The sequence below is a fragment of the Phaethon aethereus genome (assembly GCF_964289735.1).
Source record: "Phaethon aethereus genome assembly, chromosome: 4".
In the NCBI taxonomy this organism is placed as follows: Eukaryota; Metazoa; Chordata; class Aves; order Phaethontiformes; family Phaethontidae; genus Phaethon; species Phaethon aethereus.
The window spans coordinates 26680395-26701729 of record NC_138578.1 but is presented as its reverse complement, the minus strand read 5'-3'; the positions used below and the strand labels follow the sequence as shown (position 1 = coordinate 26701729).

At 39.9% G+C, this 21335-nt stretch overlaps 2 protein-coding genes across 2 annotated transcripts in view; both read left to right on the top strand.

The window, feature by feature from the left end:
• SEC24B (SEC24 homolog B, COPII coat complex component) overlaps nucleotides 1–7897 on the top strand; it is a gene marked incomplete at its 5' end in the record, with an annotated part of 46827 nt that extends 38930 nt beyond the window's left edge. Inside the window, 5 exons of the mRNA XM_081999161.1 lie at nucleotides 161–298; nucleotides 2436–2540; nucleotides 3842–3934; nucleotides 5548–5651; nucleotides 6904–7897. Coding sequence (XP_081855287.1) covers nucleotides 161–298; nucleotides 2436–2540; nucleotides 3842–3934; nucleotides 5548–5651; nucleotides 6904–7018 — 555 coding nt within the window. The 3' untranslated portion in view covers nucleotides 7019–7897. The remainder of the gene's footprint in view (nucleotides 1–160; nucleotides 299–2435; nucleotides 2541–3841; nucleotides 3935–5547; nucleotides 5652–6903) is intronic.
• An 11734-nt stretch (nucleotides 7898–19631) lies between these two features.
• MCUB (mitochondrial calcium uniporter dominant negative subunit beta) overlaps nucleotides 19632–21335 on the top strand; it is a 51140-nt gene continuing 49436 nt past the window's right edge. The window contains exon 1 of the mRNA XM_081999015.1: nucleotides 19632–19930. Coding sequence (XP_081855141.1) covers nucleotides 19802–19930 — 129 coding nt within the window. The 5' untranslated portion in view covers nucleotides 19632–19801. The remainder of the gene's footprint in view (nucleotides 19931–21335) is intronic.

Genomic DNA, 21335 nt, shown 5'->3' with positions numbered 1-21335 from the left:
GTGTTCAAGTTGTATTTAATTAAGTTTCTAATGTATCTCAGTAAGATACATTTCTTTACAAAAGCTTTGCCATCTGACGCTTCAAAAAATCTGAAATACACTGTTTAGATGTGACATAAAATACAGGGTTTATTTGAGTAACAACACTGTTCTCTTACAGAAAGCATTTAGAACAGGCATGAGTACACGCTTGGATGATCGTGTATATGCAATGTGCCAGATGAAGAGCCAGCCTCTCGTTCATTTGATGAAAATGATACATCCCAACTTGTACAGAATAGATAAGTTGATTGATGAGGTAATATGTGAAGCCTGTTTTATAACATTGTTTAGTTTTAATGGTTTGTTAAACCTGATGTGGTGTCACAATAACTTAATTAAAATTGTTATTGTAATGTAAACTGAGCATTTTCTGTAAGTTATTAAAAAAATCAAGAAAAAACATTATTTTCAAGTTTTGAGTTGCAAGTACAGTAGTGTGTTATGAGCAGAACTGTGGTTTTACTTCGGTTAGTTTCAGTGACCACAGTAATTCCATATTTTACTTTTATACAAAGAAAGCAGAGAAGATTGTATGCATTGGAAACATCACCCGTGTGGTTTTGTTTTAGAACACTCTGGGAAAATGGATGAGGTAGATTTGATGGAGGATTCTAGGTTTTGTATACTGAAACCAGATGAAGTTGCCTACAGTAACAAACTTCCAGTGGCTTCTCAGACTGCTGTGGATGAAACAGAATTGTACTTCTAGATGGTCATGATCAGACTAAGGAAGTACTTAATGTGTGAAACCAGTTTTTCCTACAGAGGTAGCCTAGGAAATGGACGCTTTTTTTTAATAGTAAGAAGTAAGATGGGATTTTATTTAAGGTCAAAGTTAGTTGTAATTGCAAAAATAAGTTGCTTTTTTTAAGTAAGTTTTCATGAGCTTGTTAGTCACTAGCTTTGGAAGAGCGTCTGTAGGAGGTTGGGTTTAAGTGTCATACAAGATTATATGGTAACTTGAGTTGTTTCTCTGGCAGTTGGTTATTGTTCAGCACAACCTGTGAGGTATTTATAGTTTCAAAGTTTCTTTTAAGGTATTCTGTAAACTCACATATGCAAGTCTAAACTCAGTGTTCTTAAGTGGAATTGATTAATCAGTCTTTTTAATACACCACCCCCCCCTACCCCCCCCAGTATTTGAGAAGCCAACTTCTTCAACTAAACATGTTAAGTTTTTTGTGGAATTTATGCTGATCAGTGTGCGAGTGCTGTAAAGAACCAGCAGTGTCTTTGGGAAATCCAGTTTTATTAGCAAAGGATTTCAGATCAGTTATTTCTAGTAGAATAATACAGAAAATAGGGCTTTTTTGGCCTACTGAAATTGACAAAGCACATTTTAAATCATATAACAGTGCTAATCTGCTATTTAGTACTACTTCAGTTTTCTGTAGTTCCAAATTTCTTCTTTCTCTAGAAAATTCTATGATATATATTACAGAAATATTTTAAAATGTTTTTGCCAGTTTTCATTTCTCTTAACACTTGATCCTTTAGAGCATTGAATAGAGCCTGGAACTTTCCAAGTGGAGTTCAGTACCTTGATTTTCATCATTATGCATAAATCCCAAAAACCTCAAATCTATTGCATTATAATATGAATTTTTTTAAATAGTGATGTTTTTAATAATCTTTACCAGGTGGAGATATGCTTAGTCGCTAGACGATTTTTTCTCTACATTATTTGCAGAATGCTTCATGCAATAAATAAATAAATAAATATTCAGCCCATTTTTATATTGGAGGGAAAGGCAGCTTTAATCAGAAAATACTGGGGGTGGGGGTTTTTATTGTTTTTGTTTGTTTTTATTGCTGGGGAGGAATGGGGGTTTATTTTTAATATTAATCATTGCTAACAGCAATGATTGTTAATCAGAACAGTCATAGTGCTCTGTGGGGGGAAAAAAAACATGTATCGCTTCAGGCAGGATGTTAAATCAAGGAACGTTCTGTTACTTGAATGCAGTAAAATAGTGAACCGTTAGAGAGTAGAATTTGATGTGTTTCTGCTCTTGCAACATTTCCAGTGCAAGTTGAATGCAATGAAAAAATCTATGGAGGTGGTTTGTAGAAAATTTAAGCATAAACACTAGAATTCCATTGGAAGTTTGGCATCTATAGCATGAGGGATGTTACATACATAACATAAATGAACTTGCATTATTCTTTTTTAGGTAATAAAGTAGCCTTTAGGTTAAGTAACAGTCTAGAATTGTTTGTACATAATCATTTTAGGCTTATGTGGCATTTTGTTAAATGAGAATCCTCAAGATTTTGCTAGAGATTAACAGTGTGTTTTCCCGTTTTATTTTATCTGGCTAAGATAAAAAAATAGATGAAAAAGTAAAAAATAGGATATATTTATATTTATTGAGTTTTGTTTTTTGTTACAGAGTACAATACATGTAAATGACAGAGTTGTTCCTCAGCCACCTCTTCAGAAGTTGTCTGCAGAGAAGTTGACGAGAGAAGGAGCTTTTCTTATGGATTGTGGTTCAGTAAGTTGCTAGTTTCACATGTTCCTTTTTTTGTAAATTACACTTTAAAAAAAAAAAAAGGGCAATGCATGCTGAATTATTAAAAACAGTCAACTCTCAACAATAACAGTGTAGTGAATCAGCGTTCCAGGTAACCTGGCAGTAATCTGTGTTCTAGTGAAAGGCTTTCAGATTTTGACCAGTGGAGTATTTGAGCGCACATGTTAAGGCTTAATTTTTCTCATGATAGACTGATCAGAATGTACCAGAAGTTCACATCAAGTTGGGTTTTTTTTCTGGAAATAATGGATTTCCATTCTCCAAAATGTCTCTTAATGGTCATTAATTTGTATGTACTACGGTCTGTCTAACAAGTGGCTCCTCATTGATGCAGGAACTTTCTCAGTTATGCACAATTATAACTGGTTTTATGATTTGTGGCTTGTGTGATGCAAGAGTTGCAAGGGTGAGGGAATTGCAGGGAGTGAAAAAAATCTGTAGATACAGTTTCTTTACTTCATATGAATTTCTGTACTGAGAGAGTGGTCAAGCACTGAACAGGCTGCCCAGGGAGGTGGTGGAGTCACCATCACTGGAAGCGTTCAAAAAACGTATAGACGTGGCACTTCGGGACATGGTTTAGTGGTGTTGGGTTGATGGTTGGACTTGATGATCTTCAAGGTCTTTTCCAACCTTAATGATTCTGTGATTCTGAGTTTAAAGTATTTGTAGGAATTACACTAAAACACACTTAATTGGACAAAGCATCATGCTACTTGAATAATGTGATAAAACATTATGCTACTCTAATGGCAGTCTAGAAAGTGCTTTAAACCTTGTATGAGTTCAGAGGCTGAGCATTAATGTCAAACTAGCTTCTGCCTCCAGATCCGAAATAATAATTACTATAATGTGTTTTAGTAATTGATGCTTTACTATGACTTGTTTAGATTGGGAAGTCAGTAACTGACCCAGTGGTGTGACTGTTAAAATTTGGGGTTTTCATTTTAGGAGGTAACATGGGAAGTTACTGCATTAACTGTTCCAAGATAGATGTGTCCTGCACCCTCATTTGTTCAGTATTTGTGTCCTACCTTTTTTTTTGACGCTTAATGATCTTACTCGAAATGCTACCAATGTATAAATGAATCATGTACAAATAACAAATATAGAGATGTATATATGAATTGAAACTGGAGCTCTCAAGTGATTCATTTGCATGGCAGGTATTATTCTGGTATTATTCCAATTACATCACCACTTGTCTCTTTCTCTAAAATGTATGCAAGGCCTTTACTAAAACTGATTCTGACATCTTGCAGATCTTTTACATTTGGATTGGAAAAAATTGTGATAACAACTTCATAAAAGATGTCCTTGGATACCCAAACTATGCATCAGTACCACAGAAGATGGTAAGCATTTTAATGAACTGTGCTGTCTGATGCTTACATTTGGAATCTGTATTTAATCTATTTTTTCTGCATTCTCAGTTTTTAATTCTGTAACGATGAATTAGGGGGGCGTTTATTGGGTACCTTCTAACCTCTTGGCAGCTTCATAGGAGACAGAAGTCATCAAATGCTTTCAAGGAAATAATGTAAACGGGTAAATTTTGGCATTCATGGACTGCAAAAAAGTTCTATGACATTCCTGAGTTTATTATTTTTGTGGAAATACATATGGGCTCATAAGAATACAACAGAATTTCATAGAATGAATACAAAAATTATCTATTCAGATGTGTTAATTGTTAAGATTAGAGTTATTGATATCATGGCTTTCAGAAGCCTTGTGTTCTCAGAACCTGGTGTAAGATACCAAGTCTATGGTATGACGTGATAGGCCTGTAAGTAAAGGGTAAGAGTTAAGTCAGCTTCCAAACCTTGAATCAACGTTAAAAAGAAACACTTCTAGCTAATAGAACATCAGAAACGCTCGGATGTGTGTTCTGGTGGAGGGGTTTTTGTTATAACCTGTATCTATGTGTGTATTCTGTGTGAAATGGAGCAGCAATTAAAGAGAAGACCCCTCTTCTATGGGTAGTGATTCCAAAATGTCGACAGGTGGTGGGTAAGGATGGACCCTTTTAAGACACTCCAGAAAAGTTCAGAATCAAATGGTAATATTGAGATAGTACCAAAAATGTTAGCCATTGTAGAAACATGTAGGAAGATATTTTCTGCTTTCAAAGCTTGCATGGTGTGAAGGGGAAAAGTGAGTGACAAGTGGTAATTATAAGAACAGGTTAAGAGTAGTGAGCTTTAAGACTACTATAAAATTGGACTGCTTTTTTAGAGTTTTGTATTTTGTTTGTATTACCAATGTAAAACTGCCTCCTCTGATCAGCTGGCGGTAAGTATCAGTTGACAGAGTTTTCAGGAAGAACTTGGATAAGGGAAGGAGCTAACTTTTTTTTCAATGGTTATATAGCATGTGTTATAATGAAAATGAGAGAAGAAAACTAACATAAACAGAAGTTACCTCTGCTTTTAAATTATGTCCTCCATTCATTTACTGCAAAGGTAGCAGTGGGACTACTTTTAAATCTGCAATGAATTCTTTTATGTCATAATCAATGGTCTATTTTTTTTGCTCATTCCCCAACCAAATAGTCCAGTATAATCTTTGTGTTGAAATTTTCTTACAATTCAGACTTCATTACTTCATGTTTTGATCATCTTTTCAGTGATGCAAAATGCAATGTGTAAGAAGTTGTTTGACAGGGGAAGATAAAGGCAAGAAAATGGCAAAAGCAGCATGCTGAAAAGATTACTTTTAAAATGTGCTTGCTTTCTAAAATCTTTTGCACTTAAAGGGCAATTTGTTAAAGATGTACTGCTTCCTACAAAACAGATATTACTGAATTTTTGTACTTTAAGCTGAACTAAAAAATGTGTTCATGTAATGTATGGTTGGTAATTTCCTAATAGAAAATGTGGCTTGGGTTATGCTATGACTATCAGGATCTATTTTTTTAAATAGTTTTGGTAATAAAAGATAACTTCTTTCAATTACCTTCAACCAGACACAGCTTCCTGAGGTAGATGCACTTTCTTCAGAAAGGACACGATCTTTTATATCTTGGCTTAGAGACAGTAGACCTTTAAGTCCAGTTCTTCAAGTAATAAAGTAAGTAAGTATTTCTGTTAGATACAGAGTAATTATTGGCAACGTGTATTTACATTTCTAATTGACACTGATGAAAAGTGGGAATATATGCCCTGGAAGAAACTGAATAACATCCTCTTTCCAGTTGATATAGTGCTGTTATCCAAAACCCCTTAGCAGCAAAGGTCATTTTTTAGTCTAGTCAAATTCAGTTACTAATATTTTATTGGTAGGAATTAGTTGCATATTTTTATATTGTTAAGAATATACTAAAGCAATGGATGCCCTTATCATTGGGGTTAACCCGGTTAATTTCTGGTATAGCTTTTATAATTTCAATACATCCATATAAAAAAAAAAATCCAGTAAGGTTAATAATCTGTAGATGGTTTACTAATTGTATGTATCTGTTGCTGAGCTCCATAGGACAGCAGTTGATTTGTGACAGATGAGGCAGGTTCTGAAGCCTTTTCAAGCCATGACCCGCTTAAAGAAGTTTAAATTCTATAAAATGTTTATACTCAAGTTTACATTTTATTTGTCTTCTCTAGAGTTCTCAGTTTACTGAGCCGGATGGCAGGTCACATTTTAGAGAGTATGATGACTTTCTTACTCAGATAGATAATGTTTAAACGTAGGACTGAAGCTCTTCAACTGTTGGCATTGGGGCTGCTGCTTGAATTGCAAGTAGTGCTGACACCGTAGTAAATATCAGAGCTTCACTGCACACTACACCAGCACAGAGGACTGTGTCCCAGCAAATATTTGCTGTGTCCCCGCAAATTTTTATTGGGCCAGTGGTTTTGGATACTAGGTCTTTGACATGTTTACCTTCTCTGTTCTGTTGCTAGCTAAGAAAGACTGGGGAGGGGATTGAGATTACATGTCACCAGAGATGTAAATTTTCCTTCTTTTTTTTTTTTTTTAATCCTTATCAGGATTTAATTTAGGCCTTTCAGAATTTATTGCAACCGGCATATTTGTTAACTTCTAAACCAAAATAATTTTTCTATTTCCACAAGATAGTTTAAATGGAATTTTTCCCACTTTTCTACCATTTTATACTACTTAAAAAGATGCTGCTGTTTGATAGTGCATTACAAACTTCAGGGTTTTTTCTAAACTTTGGATTATTTGCAATTGTAGTATCTTTGGACTGAATCTAGACTCCAAAGGACAATAAGCAATTCATTAGAACTTATGCCTCTGCTTGAATTCACAGTGGATTTTTTGCTCAATGTTTGGACTAAAATACCTTCCTCTCTTCTTTCAGAGATGAGAACCCTGCCAAAACAGATTTTTTTCAGCATTTAATTGAGGATCGGACAGAAGCAGCTTTCTCATATTATGAATTCTTACTTAATATTCAACAGCAGATTTGTAAGTGAACAAGGAATAAATAGAAGAAAAAACCTGACTTCGGATGGAAGCATGGGGCAAGAGGAGCATATGGGGAGTTACAAAAGTGGATGTTTGTTCTTCACAATATACAGTGACCAGCACTGTTTTGGAAGCTTTACAGCTGAAGAAGCATACATTTCCAAAAGAATTTTGCAGACTTACTTCAGTCTAAAAGTGCTAGGGGTGATGAAGTTGTTTCACTAGTAAACTTTAGATTGGTTTATACACGTTTCCAGTTGTGCAGCGGTATGGTGCTCTGTTTATTGCAAGCTGGTGAATTTATGTAGCTATGTGGGATGATATTTCTTAACAAAATGTACAATTAGGTAAAGCCTTTTTTCTTACATTTATTATAGTAGCCCTTCCAGATCCAAATTCTTAACAGAGATGTCAAAGGGCAGTGATGTATGTTGGTTGTTTATATTAATTTCTTTTTAAAAGGAATGATTCATATTTACAAAAGACTTCAGTGAATTCCCTGTGAAAGTTGTAGAGTTTCAGTAAAGTACATCAATTGTAGAAATAAAATATATAATGTACATAAATATTACATTTGTAAAGAAAATGTAAAAAATGTATCTAAAAAAAAAGACTTAGCTCAGTGTGCAGAACTGTTGAGTACTCAATGATGAATTGTTTTGTCCCAGGCTAGACAATGAAGTTGACTATTAAAACATGCTAAAAAAAAAAAAAAAAAATCCATGTAGAAGGAACACAGTTGCTGCTTCTGTTTAATTTTAGGTGAATTTATTTATGATTGGCTTACTAATTAAAAATATTTTGCTTTTTCATGTGTTTTTATATTTATGCAAGTATAACCTTTTTGCAACTAAACTCTTACTGACCTGAATATTGAAGAGAACATGTTTACCACTTTATTTCACAGACCTCTGGAAGGGAGGAGAAAATACTGCATAGTCTGAAATGGGATATTGATATAAAGTTCCTAAAACTTTTCTTATGTATTATCCTCAAGAAGGCATATCTGTTAACCTTGTTTTAAGTTTGTAAACTACTGTAGTCTTTGGCCCAGGTTTCTGTAACTTGTGTTGTCTGCCGTTTAGAGGAAGCATGAGTAATCACTCACTCACACTTGATGACTTAATTTCTGCTGTGATCTAAAGAAAAAAAATAGAGGGGGTGTAAAAATTAATTACCTTACATAAGTGAAACTAAAGGCTTTAAAATGTCAAAATTCAAAATGTAATCACACTGTTGCATCTTTCTGAAACCTTGTTCTTGCTAATGTTTTGGTAACTCAATGGTTTGGGCTTTTTGATAGATTTAACCCAGATTTTTAAATTTGCTTCTTAAGTTGGGATGGTTTTGGTTTGGTTGTTTTTTTAGAGGCACATTAAAAATAATTCATAAAGCACAATCACTCATACTTAGTATTCCAAACTCTTTATTTGTTTGGTTTATTGAAATGTGACTACAGTGAAATAATGAAGTACAAAAAAATAAATTATGATTAGTATGATTACATTTTGTTTTAAAGTAGCCTTGAAAATGCTAACATTGCATTTTAACTGCCATAGCTCCTGAATCAAATAGTCAAGTTTGCAAATACTTTAAAAGCTACAGTGATTAAATTCTGCAAGTGGTGTTATTCTGCATGTTAGCACAAACTCATTGTTTGGAGAAGATACCTTATATTTGTGTGTTGTCCTTAACTAAATGTCTTTAAGTTACCTGAAGATTACTTATGAGAAACTTTCCATTTAGTAAATTAATTTATCATGTAATAAATGTCTGAGGCAATGCTGAATGTTGTCCCTAAATCAGACCTATAGGATTTCAGTACTTGTTTGTAGATTAATTTGTATTGGGTGAAAGGTAAGTGCTGCTGAAGAGTGGGACATCTGAAAAATCATTTACAATTACAAAGATGAGAAAGGCTTGTTACAATTCCAAATGCCCCATGATAGATACTTCTGACTTGTTATCTTGGTATTGAATATCTGGGAACATACTCTGCCATGATGAATTGCAACATAGTCTGTAAAACCATTACTTAAAGCTTTATTCTTCTATGGTTTTTGTATATAAAAATTATTAAAAGTACATCTTGAGAGCTATTTGTTCAGTAAAATTATTACACAGCACAGAGATCTAGTTATTTTTTTACTAACTATAGAGCACATCTCCATTATGACTGAACTTTGGTTTAAATTTTAAAAAGACAGTTTCAGAGAAGTATCTTGAATTTGAAACATCTCAGGACTTAGGGCATCAGTTTTAGTGTTTTGAACATTAGAGTACCTGCAGGCATGGCAAAAGTGTCTAAAAGACAGCTTTATTTACGATAGTTTGGATTGCACCACTGTACCAGAAGATACACACCAGAAGATTAATCCCTACCAGGGGATGCACCGTGAAGCTCAACAAGTTTTTTCCCTACTGAGTAAGATCTTGGAGGAGAGAATGAGGCATGCTTTCGTATCTGTCTAAAGTGCTAAACTGTCCAAAGGAGATCTTTAGCTGTTTTAGGGACTGAACTTTTCCCAAAACACTTTCAACACTGCATAATGTGAATGATGCCTGTTTTATTAGAATTTTTAAGATTTGTTGGGCAAAATGTTTCCTAGCTCCAGCTAAGTAAGCCTTTGGGGGATCAGTGCAAATTCTCAGCATTTTAAACACTGACAGTGGGCGTCCCTTTCCATGTCTTGGTTCTAAAAGCAGCATCTTGTACCTGTTTTACCAGCGAAGTAGTGCGGGAGTTCCTGTTGGAGAAACTGCAGTCTGGGAAGCTCTTGCAACAGTAGGACACATGATGCAGCTCCCAGAGAGTTAATACGAAGCTTCATTCTGCATTTTGTTCTTGAGTTTATCAGAAGTAAGCCTGTTCATTAATCTTGGTGTAGAGCTTCACAGCAATGGGGAAAAGACCAGGTGCAGGTGATTTTGTTTGGCTTTGGTGTTCTGTACATTTTGTCAGATACTGAAGAGGTGTTTTTGTCATTACTGCTGTTTTCAAAACGTCAGAATCACTTGTTAGTAATCTTGAGAGTTAAGAGCTTGTCAGTGATTTTAAATGTGGAGTCTTACATCTTTTCAGGCCAAATACATTTTAAGAATTTTATGCAAAATTTTCAAGGTATGGGACAGAAGTGGGTTATTAGGGAATAATTACAATCTCAATCGCTGATTTCTGTAGTTAGAAGTATTAACTCATATGTAAGAGTCCTGAAAGATCTCATTTTAATTTCAGTTTTAGAGTATATTTTGTCTGTGTTGTATTCTGTTTGTGGGCAGGATGTAACCCTGCAACAGCTTAGCAGCCGGTTTCAGTAATGTTGAGTTTGGAGGACTGAGGTTCTAACTGGCCATGAACTTGTGGAATACCCCAATATGTGTCAGTTACTTTGTCAAAAATTACTTTAATGACTTTTTGTTTAAAAGCAGTTCTTCAGATTTTAATACAAAAAATATGTAGACGTAGTACTTCAGGACATGGTTTAGTGGGCATGGTGGTGTTGGGCTGACAGTTGGACTTGATGATCTTAGAGGTCTTTTCGAACCTTAATGATTCTATGCTTATTTCTGGTAGTTTACCCTGCTTTTAAAAAAAGTATAGAGGGGTGTCTACATACACTATTGCTTCTCAGATTTTCATAAAGGGGGTAGAATACAATCACTTTCAGAATCACAAGGGTTAAGTTCTAAAGAAGAATGTAGTAATAATGCCTGTTGGACCCAGATAATTCTGAGATTTAGCATGATAGGTTTTTTGGTACAGTTGTGTTGGGAATGATTTATTGATTTCTTTCCCTGTCTGTTCCTAGAATTAAAAAAAAAAAAACAAAAACCACCAAACAAAAAAAACTCACAAAAACCCCCAGATTTCTAGCAGCCTTGCATGCCTTTACTTAAACTGATACTATATTTAAATGCAGAAATCTGGAAAGCGTGGTTACAACTATTGCAAATAACTGGGATTTCAAGTCTCTCTTGAGAACCTTTTGTTATTCCTCGCAAGCTACTGATGATGCCTTTTACTGAAAAATCCAACAGTATCCTACTTGTTTGAGTGTAGCAAGAGAATTCTCACATGATTAGTGCTGTGTAAAAGAGATTATTACAAAAGCAATGAAAATTCAAATAACCACATTATAGATGTTTCTTCCATTTATGATGCAATCCTGAATTCTTACTGACTTCCACTTGCACAGCCTTTGATGTATTTTACAATTTTAAATTGTTAACCAGAAAATATCAAATATTTTACAGAACTTCTTATGTTCCTTTGAAGGTCTTTAGCAAAAGTGATGGAGCTGCCTAATTAGGAATATCAATCATGCACAAGATTTTAGCAGTTGCACATTCTACAGAAGATAGAGGAGATGGCAGAACTGGAAATATTTCAGAACCTGATTTAAAAAAAAAAAAATTTTGGAAAAGGAGAATGAGTGTTTAACCTTGTTTTTCTTGCACCTCTTCACCTTTATGATTTTCTGCTTTAAAGCTACATATGTGGGTTATATTTGGTTTTTCAGATGTTAAGAGAACACTACTCTAGAGGCATCAGCAAATGCAGATCTCCAATTACACCCTTAATCATGTTACCATTAAAATAAAAGTGACAGTTTTAAAAAGGTCAAGAGTGTTGGAAGGAAGTACTCTTTGGCTAGCAAGTAGTGTAATATTTCTTTCTTGTGTTTATCAACATGAGCAGAAAGTCTCTGCTTGTGAGACACTAAGGCGCTGTGGGATTTTTGAGTGAAGTTTTTACTGGCACAAGAATCCTCAAGCATGAGGAAGAGTTGGTGATGATTAACCATCTTGGTAATCTGCTAGCCATAGGAAATGTTATTCTTATAAATTGTTTGAAAAATTGTTTTATGTTAGAATGTCATTGAGGGGAAGAAAAATCATGTTCAGGAAAATACTGTCTTTTGTTGATAACTTCTGTAGATATGATGCTTTTTATTAAAAAGTTCTACAGGCTGTAAATCTCGGCTTTTATGAGTACAAAATGTTACTAACACCTGATGAAAAAAGAATAAAATGTCTAGTCGTCACCTGTAGTTAAGGAATTTTTTCTGCTTTTCTCTGTCTCTTCAGCGGCTGACTGCGGCCTTCATTATCCGAAGTAGAGCTTAGGAGAAGCCACGAGTAAATGTAGAACCAGTGGAACCACTGGTATGTGTGCTGGATGTCTTCATCCAGCTTGCCGGGCATGTGCATGGCTTCTGAAAGATTGGTACTTTGGCTATCCAGATGTTCAAGTTTAGCAATTTCTTGTGATACGGCTCTACTTCTAAGTGCCTTATATGTTTATTCAAAATAAAAAGCTATTTGAGTTGCCAAGCTTCCCCTTTTCCCCCCATCCAAACTATTATTTCTTATTATAAAAAATTCTTTATTTACGTAATTTATTCTTGGAGAGCAAGCATGAAACCTTTCAGCCTTTCAAACGTGTTTTGAAAGTTTAAGTTCCTGGAAAAAGAGTGGAAGGTGCCTCTGCAACCACAACTGACATCTCCAGCAGTGCGGATGGAGCGGTTCTGCAGGAGCAACGCAGCCGTTGAGAAAAGCTACACACAAGGGGTCCGTCGTTGTCAAACTGCAGCTAGATCATCGTGCGGAGTTGCCCATCCACCCGCTCCTTTATCCCGTCTCCTTTAAGAGTGACTGGTATCAGATGGTCCGGGGTGAAATGTGAGAAATCCCTCGTGCACAGGTTGTCCTACCCTGAGTTGCGTCTCTACCTTACGTATTTAGAGATAAGCTCAATGTGTGAAACCCTGTTGGCACTTTCGCTAATCAGGATAACCGAGTGTTGTTGACCTTAGACTGCAAACAGTATCTTCTTCATTAGAAGAAATTATTCAAGCTAATCACCTGTGGAGAAAAGTGTAATCTTCTTCTTTCTGAAAGTTGCTGAAGGCTCTGTAGCTTCCTGTGCTGGGGAGAAGAGGAGATAGCAAACTGCTCTATACCCTTCCTTCTTTGATACACTGTTGTGTCTTCTACTTAATTTGCTTTCTAAGGCTTTCGGTTTCTCAATATGTCTAAATTTTTGATGGTGTTCATCTGTCTTCCCACACCCCCTGCTAGGACTATCCTTGAAATAGGGTGCCTGGTACTATGCAAGGTATTGCAAATGGTGTTGCATGAACTGGTTTACATGAAGGTGGTATCACCAGCCTTTTCCCTTTTCTACTCTTTCTTTTATCCTAATTTCTTGTTACAGTGGACTTTGTTAACAGTAATACCTGGGTCTTTAAATAAGTGTGTGTTATAAAAAGTAAGTTCTGTTATGTGGCTTCCTGGAGAAGTATAAAAAACAAAACAGAAGCAAAACCTGTGAACTATCTTCCCTCCTCAGTGGCAGTTTCCGAAGGTACCAGGAAGAATCTTTTGGCTCCTTACTTCAGAGTTTGGGACATGCCTTAAAAAAACAACTGGAAGTAACCAAAATCTTGTAGAAACTGTACATGTTGTGCAAAAGGTCTAGGCAGGACTGCAGGACTTACTGAAGCAAGAGTTGGGACATCTAGGAATGTCCTTCAGCTTTAACTTGTGAATTTTACATGAATCAAACGTAAAATGGCTTAGAAGCCAGCCATGCTCCTGGCAGTCTTTCTTTCGTAGCCTAAAACAATAACAGGGCAGGCAATGTGGTATCACCTCAAAGGGAGGGAGAACTGTTACGCAAACAAAGAATATTACCACAAAATGCTTGCACAAACATGCTCTGTAGAACAAGGGAATGGAGTATAATTTCCTGGGAAGGGAGTGGGGTTGGAGTGGATGCTCAGGTCCCTGAATATGTGCATAAAAGGGGATTTTTAGAATTGATATGATTGTGACTCCTAGAGTTTGTGCTCAGCTCTGGTGTTAATTCTTAACGAATAATGTGAAATTAATTTCACATTCACATAAAGAATAATCTTTCTTCTCTGACTTAACAAAAACAAACAAAAAGAACCTGTGCACTTAGGTGTGCATGACTTCCTCTGGTATAATTAATCTTTATGTTTGAGGAGTTGTTTGTTATTGCTGTTTGCAGTTTTTGGACTGTAAAGTGTTTCTTTATTTCAGTTTTACTCTTTCACCTTGATTCCACGGTCTCTTCCGTGGATTTGAGTGAATGTGTCAAGCTGTGCCTAGCTATTACAAACTCTTGGTTACTGGCACTGAGTACTCACAGAGAGGATTCACGGAGGACCCCTGATGACAAGGATTGTCCTGTGCTGTGTTTTGAAGAGTTGATGCTTCCTATCCCACACTGATGACATTAAATTGACATGTTCTGACATTTTAAGCCATGAGTCATTCAGAGGTGTAGCGCAGGTCATTGAGACTGCCAGAGTGAGGAAAATCACTTCTATAAATATAGGGTTTCTAAGCTCTTTTTTAATACTGTAGGTGCCAAGCTAAAGACTTGAGCTCGCTCTCTGTGGCAGACTGGTGCAAAGGGAGCTAGAGCCTGAAACCGGCTGAAGCTCTGCGCGATGCGGCTGGTGTATCAAGGGAAGAGGGAGCAGCTGAACTTTTCCATCCTGCTACTGCTCCCTGCTGACAGACCGTCCTGCCTTAAGCAGGAGCTGGGCCTGGAATAGCTCCAGAATTAGGAAACCCTAAACGGGAGATCTCTGCCCGTATTTTTTGGGTGTGTGGTTGTGTGTTTCTCCCTGTGGCTTAGGCTGATTTCCCTGCGCAGTGATGCCGCAAGGGGAATCTCTGCCCCGTCCCCGCACGCTCCCACCACCCGCCTTGTGCCAGCAGCAGCAGCAGTCGTGCCACTGCTTGTCGTGAGACACGCGTATTCCCAACTGGGCAGCCAAATAAACTCTCGGCAAAATTCCAAAGTATGCCTATGGCATTCACATCGCCCCGTGCAAACCGTTCCTGTTGTTTCAGCTGGCTGCTCCTGCAAGGTCCTGAGCACCTCTGCACCGTGAGGCGTGGGGAATATAAACTTCATTTTATCCCCTGGAAAAGATGTTAGTGATAGAGACCCAGAAAGGGATTCTTCACTTTGGGACCCTGCGCTCCCCTGGGGTTGTAAGGAAGGCTCCTCACTGAAGAGCTGGTACCTGCTGCACAAAGGCCTAATGGGCTGCTAAAATTGTACGAGGAATATGAAATTAAAAACTGATATGCTGCTTCCATAACTAGAACAAACTTAACATTGAACTTGCGACTTTTAATATTAATTAATGTACTCAAACAGCAATCTTTGCCATAGATGCTGTTCTAAGTGAATTCCTTGTGAGTTGGCCTGCGTTATCGTGCTGGGGTCAATTTAAACATCAAGCCGCAGCCTTTCCCTCTTTTCCTCATCTGAAACTTTTCGGGAGATAGGCTCTGAACCATATTCTGTGCGCTGATTTCCTGCCCGGTGCAAGCCATGTTTGTGTCTGCAATCCCAACGTGAATAATAGCTTACTGCTTAGCTGTGATAGTTTTTTGAGACTTGTGCCTATCAAGTGATCCTATGCGTCATTCCTGTATTAAGTTCCTAAATATGATAATTATTTTTGTAAGAATTTATGCTTACAATGCATCAAAGGTAAATTTACAAGCAAGAGGAAGCATACAAGAAAGCCTAAGCAAACAAGGAAACACAGTAAAAAGTTTTAGAAGAGTGAGGAAAAAATGCTGCTTGTGGATGATGCAGCCTCCCTATAATAACTCATGTCTCTGCTCTACCAACTTAATGCTCCGGTGCAATTTAGACAGCCTGGCAACTCTGTGATAAGAGGTAATTTATGATCCTCCACCTAGTCTCAGCACTTCTCATTCCTTGAGTAAGAGTTCATCTGTGTAATTGGAGTCCAGCTCTTTTCCTATGTGGTGTCACACCTTCCAGCAGTTTATTTAGGAAATCTTATGGGTATGATCCACCGCTCTATAGAAAATAGAGAGCTTTAGTCTATGTTCTATGCGAGTCTGTGACAGGTCTCATCTTACTCTTGCTTTACTAGAGCAGGAGGATTAGTGTATTAGTAGTGGCAGAGCTAACATTTTGCAATGAGCTCTTCTATACTTCGAAGAGAGATTTTTGCTCTCTCTGCCCTGGGAGGGAACGTAGTTTTCCCTGGTGAAAAAGTTTGTCTTTACATTTAATGGCCACAGTGCTGTTACCATGTCCAGAAGGAACAAAAGAACTTTATATGCTCCCCTCTTCAAGAAAACATAGGAGTTTGTGTTTCATCCTTAATAATTCTATGATTCTGTGACTTTTGGGAAAATTCAGGCTGTTTACTAATGGCTTGTAAGGGTCTTACCTGGAATTCTGCAAGCAAGGCTCGAGATCTTAGCTCATATTTGTTGCTGAAGAAGAGAGATTTTGCAGCAGCTTCTCATCACCTGGTGTGAGATTAATCTCTCAGTAGAGACATGGCTTTTGGAAGATATATCACATAATTTTATTCCATTCCATTATACTTTCTGTTTTGGACTGTAGCATGTCATAGTTAAAAGAAAAATCTCTAGCTATTGGGTTTCAAGTAAGATACACTGGAATGTTTTGTTCCAGTGGATGCTGGAAGTGGGAGGAGGAGATCGTGCTTGCTGAGGGAGGATGGCATAGAACTGCCTTCGGGGGAGAGCTTCAAGCTATCTTCTGTGGGTTTGGTATTTTTAGAATTATAGAATCCTTAAGGTTGGAAAGAACCCCTAAGATCATCAAGTCCAACCATCAACCCAACACCACCATGCCCACTAAACCATGTCCCAAAGCACCACACCCACACATTTTTTGAACACTCTCAGTGATGGTGACTCCACCACCTCCCTGGGCAGCCTGTTCCAATGCTTGACCACTCTCTCCGTAAAGAAATTTTTCCTAATATCCAATCTAAACCTCCCTGGTGCAACTTGAGGCCATTTCCTCTTGTCCTATCGCTAGTTACTTGGGAGAAGAGACAATAAGGTCTCCCCTCAGCCTCCTCCAGACTGAACAACCCCAGTTCCCTCAGCCGCCCCTCATAACACTTGTGCTCCTGACCCCTCACTATTTTTGTTGCCCTTCTTTTTGTTTTATAAATGGGGACTTTCAGTTTTGTCATCAGGTTTTTTCTGCTCTCTCTCCCTTACCCTCCAATTCTGGAAAGGTACTGGTGAACAAAGAAGGAAGCATTAAAAGAAGTGTGATGAAGGAAACCAGACAGAGGATGGGGAAAAGGACTTCCCTGTAATCACAACCGAAGTTACATCTAAGCACAGTTGTTTCCTTGAGTGATGGGAACATCATCCTATAATCGGGGTCCTGATTAATTTTGTCATCGGACTCACAGTGTTGGCTAATGAAGATGTTTACCCTGTAATTAGGCTGTGTGCCTTCCACTTCTGAACCTATTTGGAATATGATGCGTGGCACCTTCGGTCACGTTCCTTCCTGGGGCGAGAGTAGAGATCTCTGCACTTGCAGTTTTGTGCCTCTGACAGTCCAGTTGGTGAGGGATGCCTGGAGTTAGGGTGCTCTCCTAGCGTGTGGTATTTTGCCCAGGGAAGAAGTTTCTAATTCAGAAGATCATTGGTGTCCTTCTGTCCTACCCTGAAGTTTGTGTTGGGTTTTTTTTGCCTCGAAATAGTTTTGAAACGAATGCCCTGAGATTTATGAGAGACACCCTTCACCAGTTGGAAACACTGTGGCCAGGGTCCCTCTTACTCCCCCTTAATTTTACGCTTCCCTAGAACTCCATCTGGTTTTATTTTAGTAGTTTCCTCTTTTAAAAATGTCCCTGAGAATATGACTTGGAACATAAGTCTCAAGTCTGTAATAATCTGCTTGTTTTCCTAACCATTTTCTTACTGGAACTGAGGCCAGTCACAGGTGTGTAATAGGAAGACAAGAACCCTGATGCTGTGCATGGGTAAGTCCCGTTCCTTGAAGTGCCATTCCCTTTCGGCAGAGCACATGGATACCACAAGGGAAGAGATTAATTTGCATCTCACAGAAAGAAGAAAGCTCATTCCAAACTAGTTTCAAGTGAACATAATCTAACTCCTTGTTACCAACTACATTGTAAGCGCAGGGGGGAAAAAAAAAGGGCAAAAGTTTGGGAACTAGCAGGTCATCCTAAAAGCTGTATCCCTTGAACAGCCTTCAGGGCCAGACCTTGCTTTAGTGGTTACACTCAAACAACTTGTTTCTCCTGGCCTGGGGATAAAAACATGAGTCTTGATTCCCAGTTCCCCTGCAGAAGCTAATATCCACAAGGCACTGTGTGCGGCAGTGCTTCTTTGCTCCTTACTGACCTTTTAAAATAAATTACAGAAAATAAGTGTAGCACTGAACAATGACCAAAACTAAATGATCTCTCTTCTACTCCTGACACTGATTTTTCCTCCCAAAAGAACATAATTTTGATAAAACCTTCTCTATGTGGTAAGAGTATGTAAAAAAAAGCCAGTTACCATGACCTAGTTACCTCTGCTTGATGAAACCATAAATATTCCATCTTGAATTAACGTACTTAACTCTTTAATCCTTTATTTCACCTTCAGCAACTTTGCAGATATTAATATAATTTACTTAAATTACACAAATCCAGAAATTAACTCTTAATTTGGCTAAAGGAAAATTACTCCAATAAAATTTGAGGAATATTTGCTATGATAAATATAAATTATGATTGTGTCACAAGTTATCGCCTTTGGGAGTCACTGCCAGTTAGCAGTGCAGCTTCTCTTCTGCTGCTGTCCCCTGGGACAGTACTAAGTTCAATAGATTGCAGTGACCCTGGAATGGAAATGAATGGCTCCATGGTCTCAGCTGCATGAAGTTTCCTTTCCAGAGCTTGAAAGATGGACACAAGTGGGGTCTTATTTAGTCCCCCGGAGCCGTCAAGCGTGCAATCAGTTGTGGAGGTTTTTCCGTGATGGTGACACTCCCTTCAGATCTGCAACAGCCCACTTTCTACAGATCCTTTTGTCATCATCACCGGGTAAAGTTGGTTTTGTTTTGTGCAGTGCTGCTTTGGAGGCACATCACAAAGGGCTGAGAAAGCAGAGGGATACACCGCTTTCCCGTGTTTCCCTGGTGTAATGCCATGGGTCCGATGAGCTTCGGTGGCCTGTATGGAACATGAAAACCCGCATTTGTGGGCATGGAGATTCTGTGGGGTAGGGTGATAGCAAACGAATGACTGACTAGAAAAGGATTAAGCCTTGCTAATTGCTCTACTGCTGTAAACAGAACTTTCTTGTAAAAAAACGTTTTTCTTTTGTGCTTTTCTGTTTATTTCTGTGGTACCAGAAACGCATTTATTCCACTGAAATATGGCGGGAAGCAATAGTCCTGTTCTTCAAAAAAGGCAGCATTCAGCTACAGAAAAGGCGGGCGTTGACGTAAGATTACCTTAATCTCATTTATAAATACAGCTATTGAAAGCTGTTTTCAGTTGCAGGAAGAAGAAAGATGCAGAAGGGGGGTGGGGGGGACTGCACCTGTGTACGGTGGGTTTTGCCCAGCTGAGCCAGGGCCGCCACCTCGCCCGCAGCGCGCCGTGGCTGCCGTCCCGGGACGGACGGACACCCGCTGCCGCCCGGCTGCCCCGTCGTGCGGGTCGGAGGGAGCTGCTTTGCGCTGCGCAGCCCAGCCCAGCCTCTCCTCGGCGGCTGGCGGGAAGAAGAGAAAAAACGCAGCACACCACCCCGGCCGCCGGAGGAGACGCCCTCCGCTCGGGCTCGCCCACGCCCGGCGTGGCAGCCAGCGCCGCCCGCCCCGAGGCGAGGCGAGCCGAGCCGAGCCGGAGCGCGCCCAGAGGCGGCCCGGGCCCCGCCGGAGGAGGAGGAGGAGGTCCAGGACGATGCTGGCGGGGCTCGGGCGGGCGGTGCGAGGCGGCTGGCCGCCGGGCAGGCGGCAGCCCCCGGTGCTGCTGGGCGGACAGGCAGCGCGGGGCAGGGGGGATGGCTGCCCGCCGCCCACAGCGCCTCAGGTAAAGACGGGGAGCGGGCGAGGTTCACCGCGGGACGGCGTCGGGAACAGGCGGAACTTTCCTCCGCGGCTGCTGGCGCCTCGCCTGCCTTTTCCCCCCGGGGCCGCCCTGAGGCATGGTGGGGCTCGGCACGGCGGCAGGGTCGCGGAGGGACAAAACTTGGGGAAAGTTCAGCACCGGAGCAGCGTCACCCCGGCCGGGCTGGAGCCGGAGGGGCTCCAGGGATCCGCTGCGGGGCCCTCCCGCTGCTGCCTCGCTGCCCCAGGGCCTGGGGAGCGGGGAGGCTGCGGGCCGGGCCCTCGGGGCGTCGCTGCCTGGTGGGAGGTGCGGTGACTCACGCGCGGGGCGGCCGCTGGCGGGGGCGGGGAGGAGTCGCAGTAGCTGCCGCGGGTGGCGGTTGAGGGGGCAGCGGGAACGAACCGCGCAGCGGGCCGGGGCCTCGCTGCCGGGCCGCCGTGCGCCTCCGTCCTCACAGCTTCGTGAGCTGTTTTTCAGGCGTTGTGTTGCTTTTCCGACGCGGAGCTGGTTGGACAGTAGTAGTAGGTGAGTCACAGGCTGCTGTTGTAAAGGGCGAAAAATAAAATGGTAGCGCCAAAAAAAAGTTTTCCTGGGAGGTTCAGCCGTGTACCTATAAAAATAATGAAGCCCATCTGCCTCTGAGCTTCTCTTGGCTTTAAGAAGTCTGAGAGGTCCTATGAGTAGGAAGGATGAAGGAAAACGTGAAGGCATAATGACTTGAAAATGAAGATCTGCTGGGGCGTAGGACAATGCGGTCAGAGAGTCCTGCGTGACTGCCTGCTGGGAGAGGAGACGGATTAATCCTTGATCACTGTTTTTAATATCGTGCACTGTGCTCTATGCACTTGCAAACATTGCTGCGACGAAACACGGCCAAACCCCGTCCCTGCGTCCGGGGCCCATCTGTAGCAAGGAAGTCGCTGGGCCGTGTGGCGACATCCACAGAAGGAAGCCCAGGGCGCCCTGTGGCTTGCTAGGGAGCAACTCGGCTCCCGAAACCTGGGGCGGCAGCTGGAGTTGAGGAGTTTGCGCAGAATTAACTCTGTATTTTTTGCTGAGAGTTTTTGCACTAAGTATTCAAAAACCCTGTTACAAAATTCCATGGTATTAATTTGCCCCACCTCTGTTAATGTGAGTGGCCCTTCTTTGCTTTGTCATGTGTGTATATGAGGACATTTAAGAAGGGAATTTAAGATAAATATTGACTTAGCCTCCTTAATCTTCTAAGGTTCAAATGCAGAGCGCTAAAAACATCTTGCACCTCACAGAGAGCTTTTATGCTGTCATTCAGCACGCACTGAAATTACATATTCAGTTTGTCACCTCTAACTTCTCCAGAGCACTGCTTTGCAGACAAGCTTCATGCTTTTTTAAGGCTCTAAAGTGA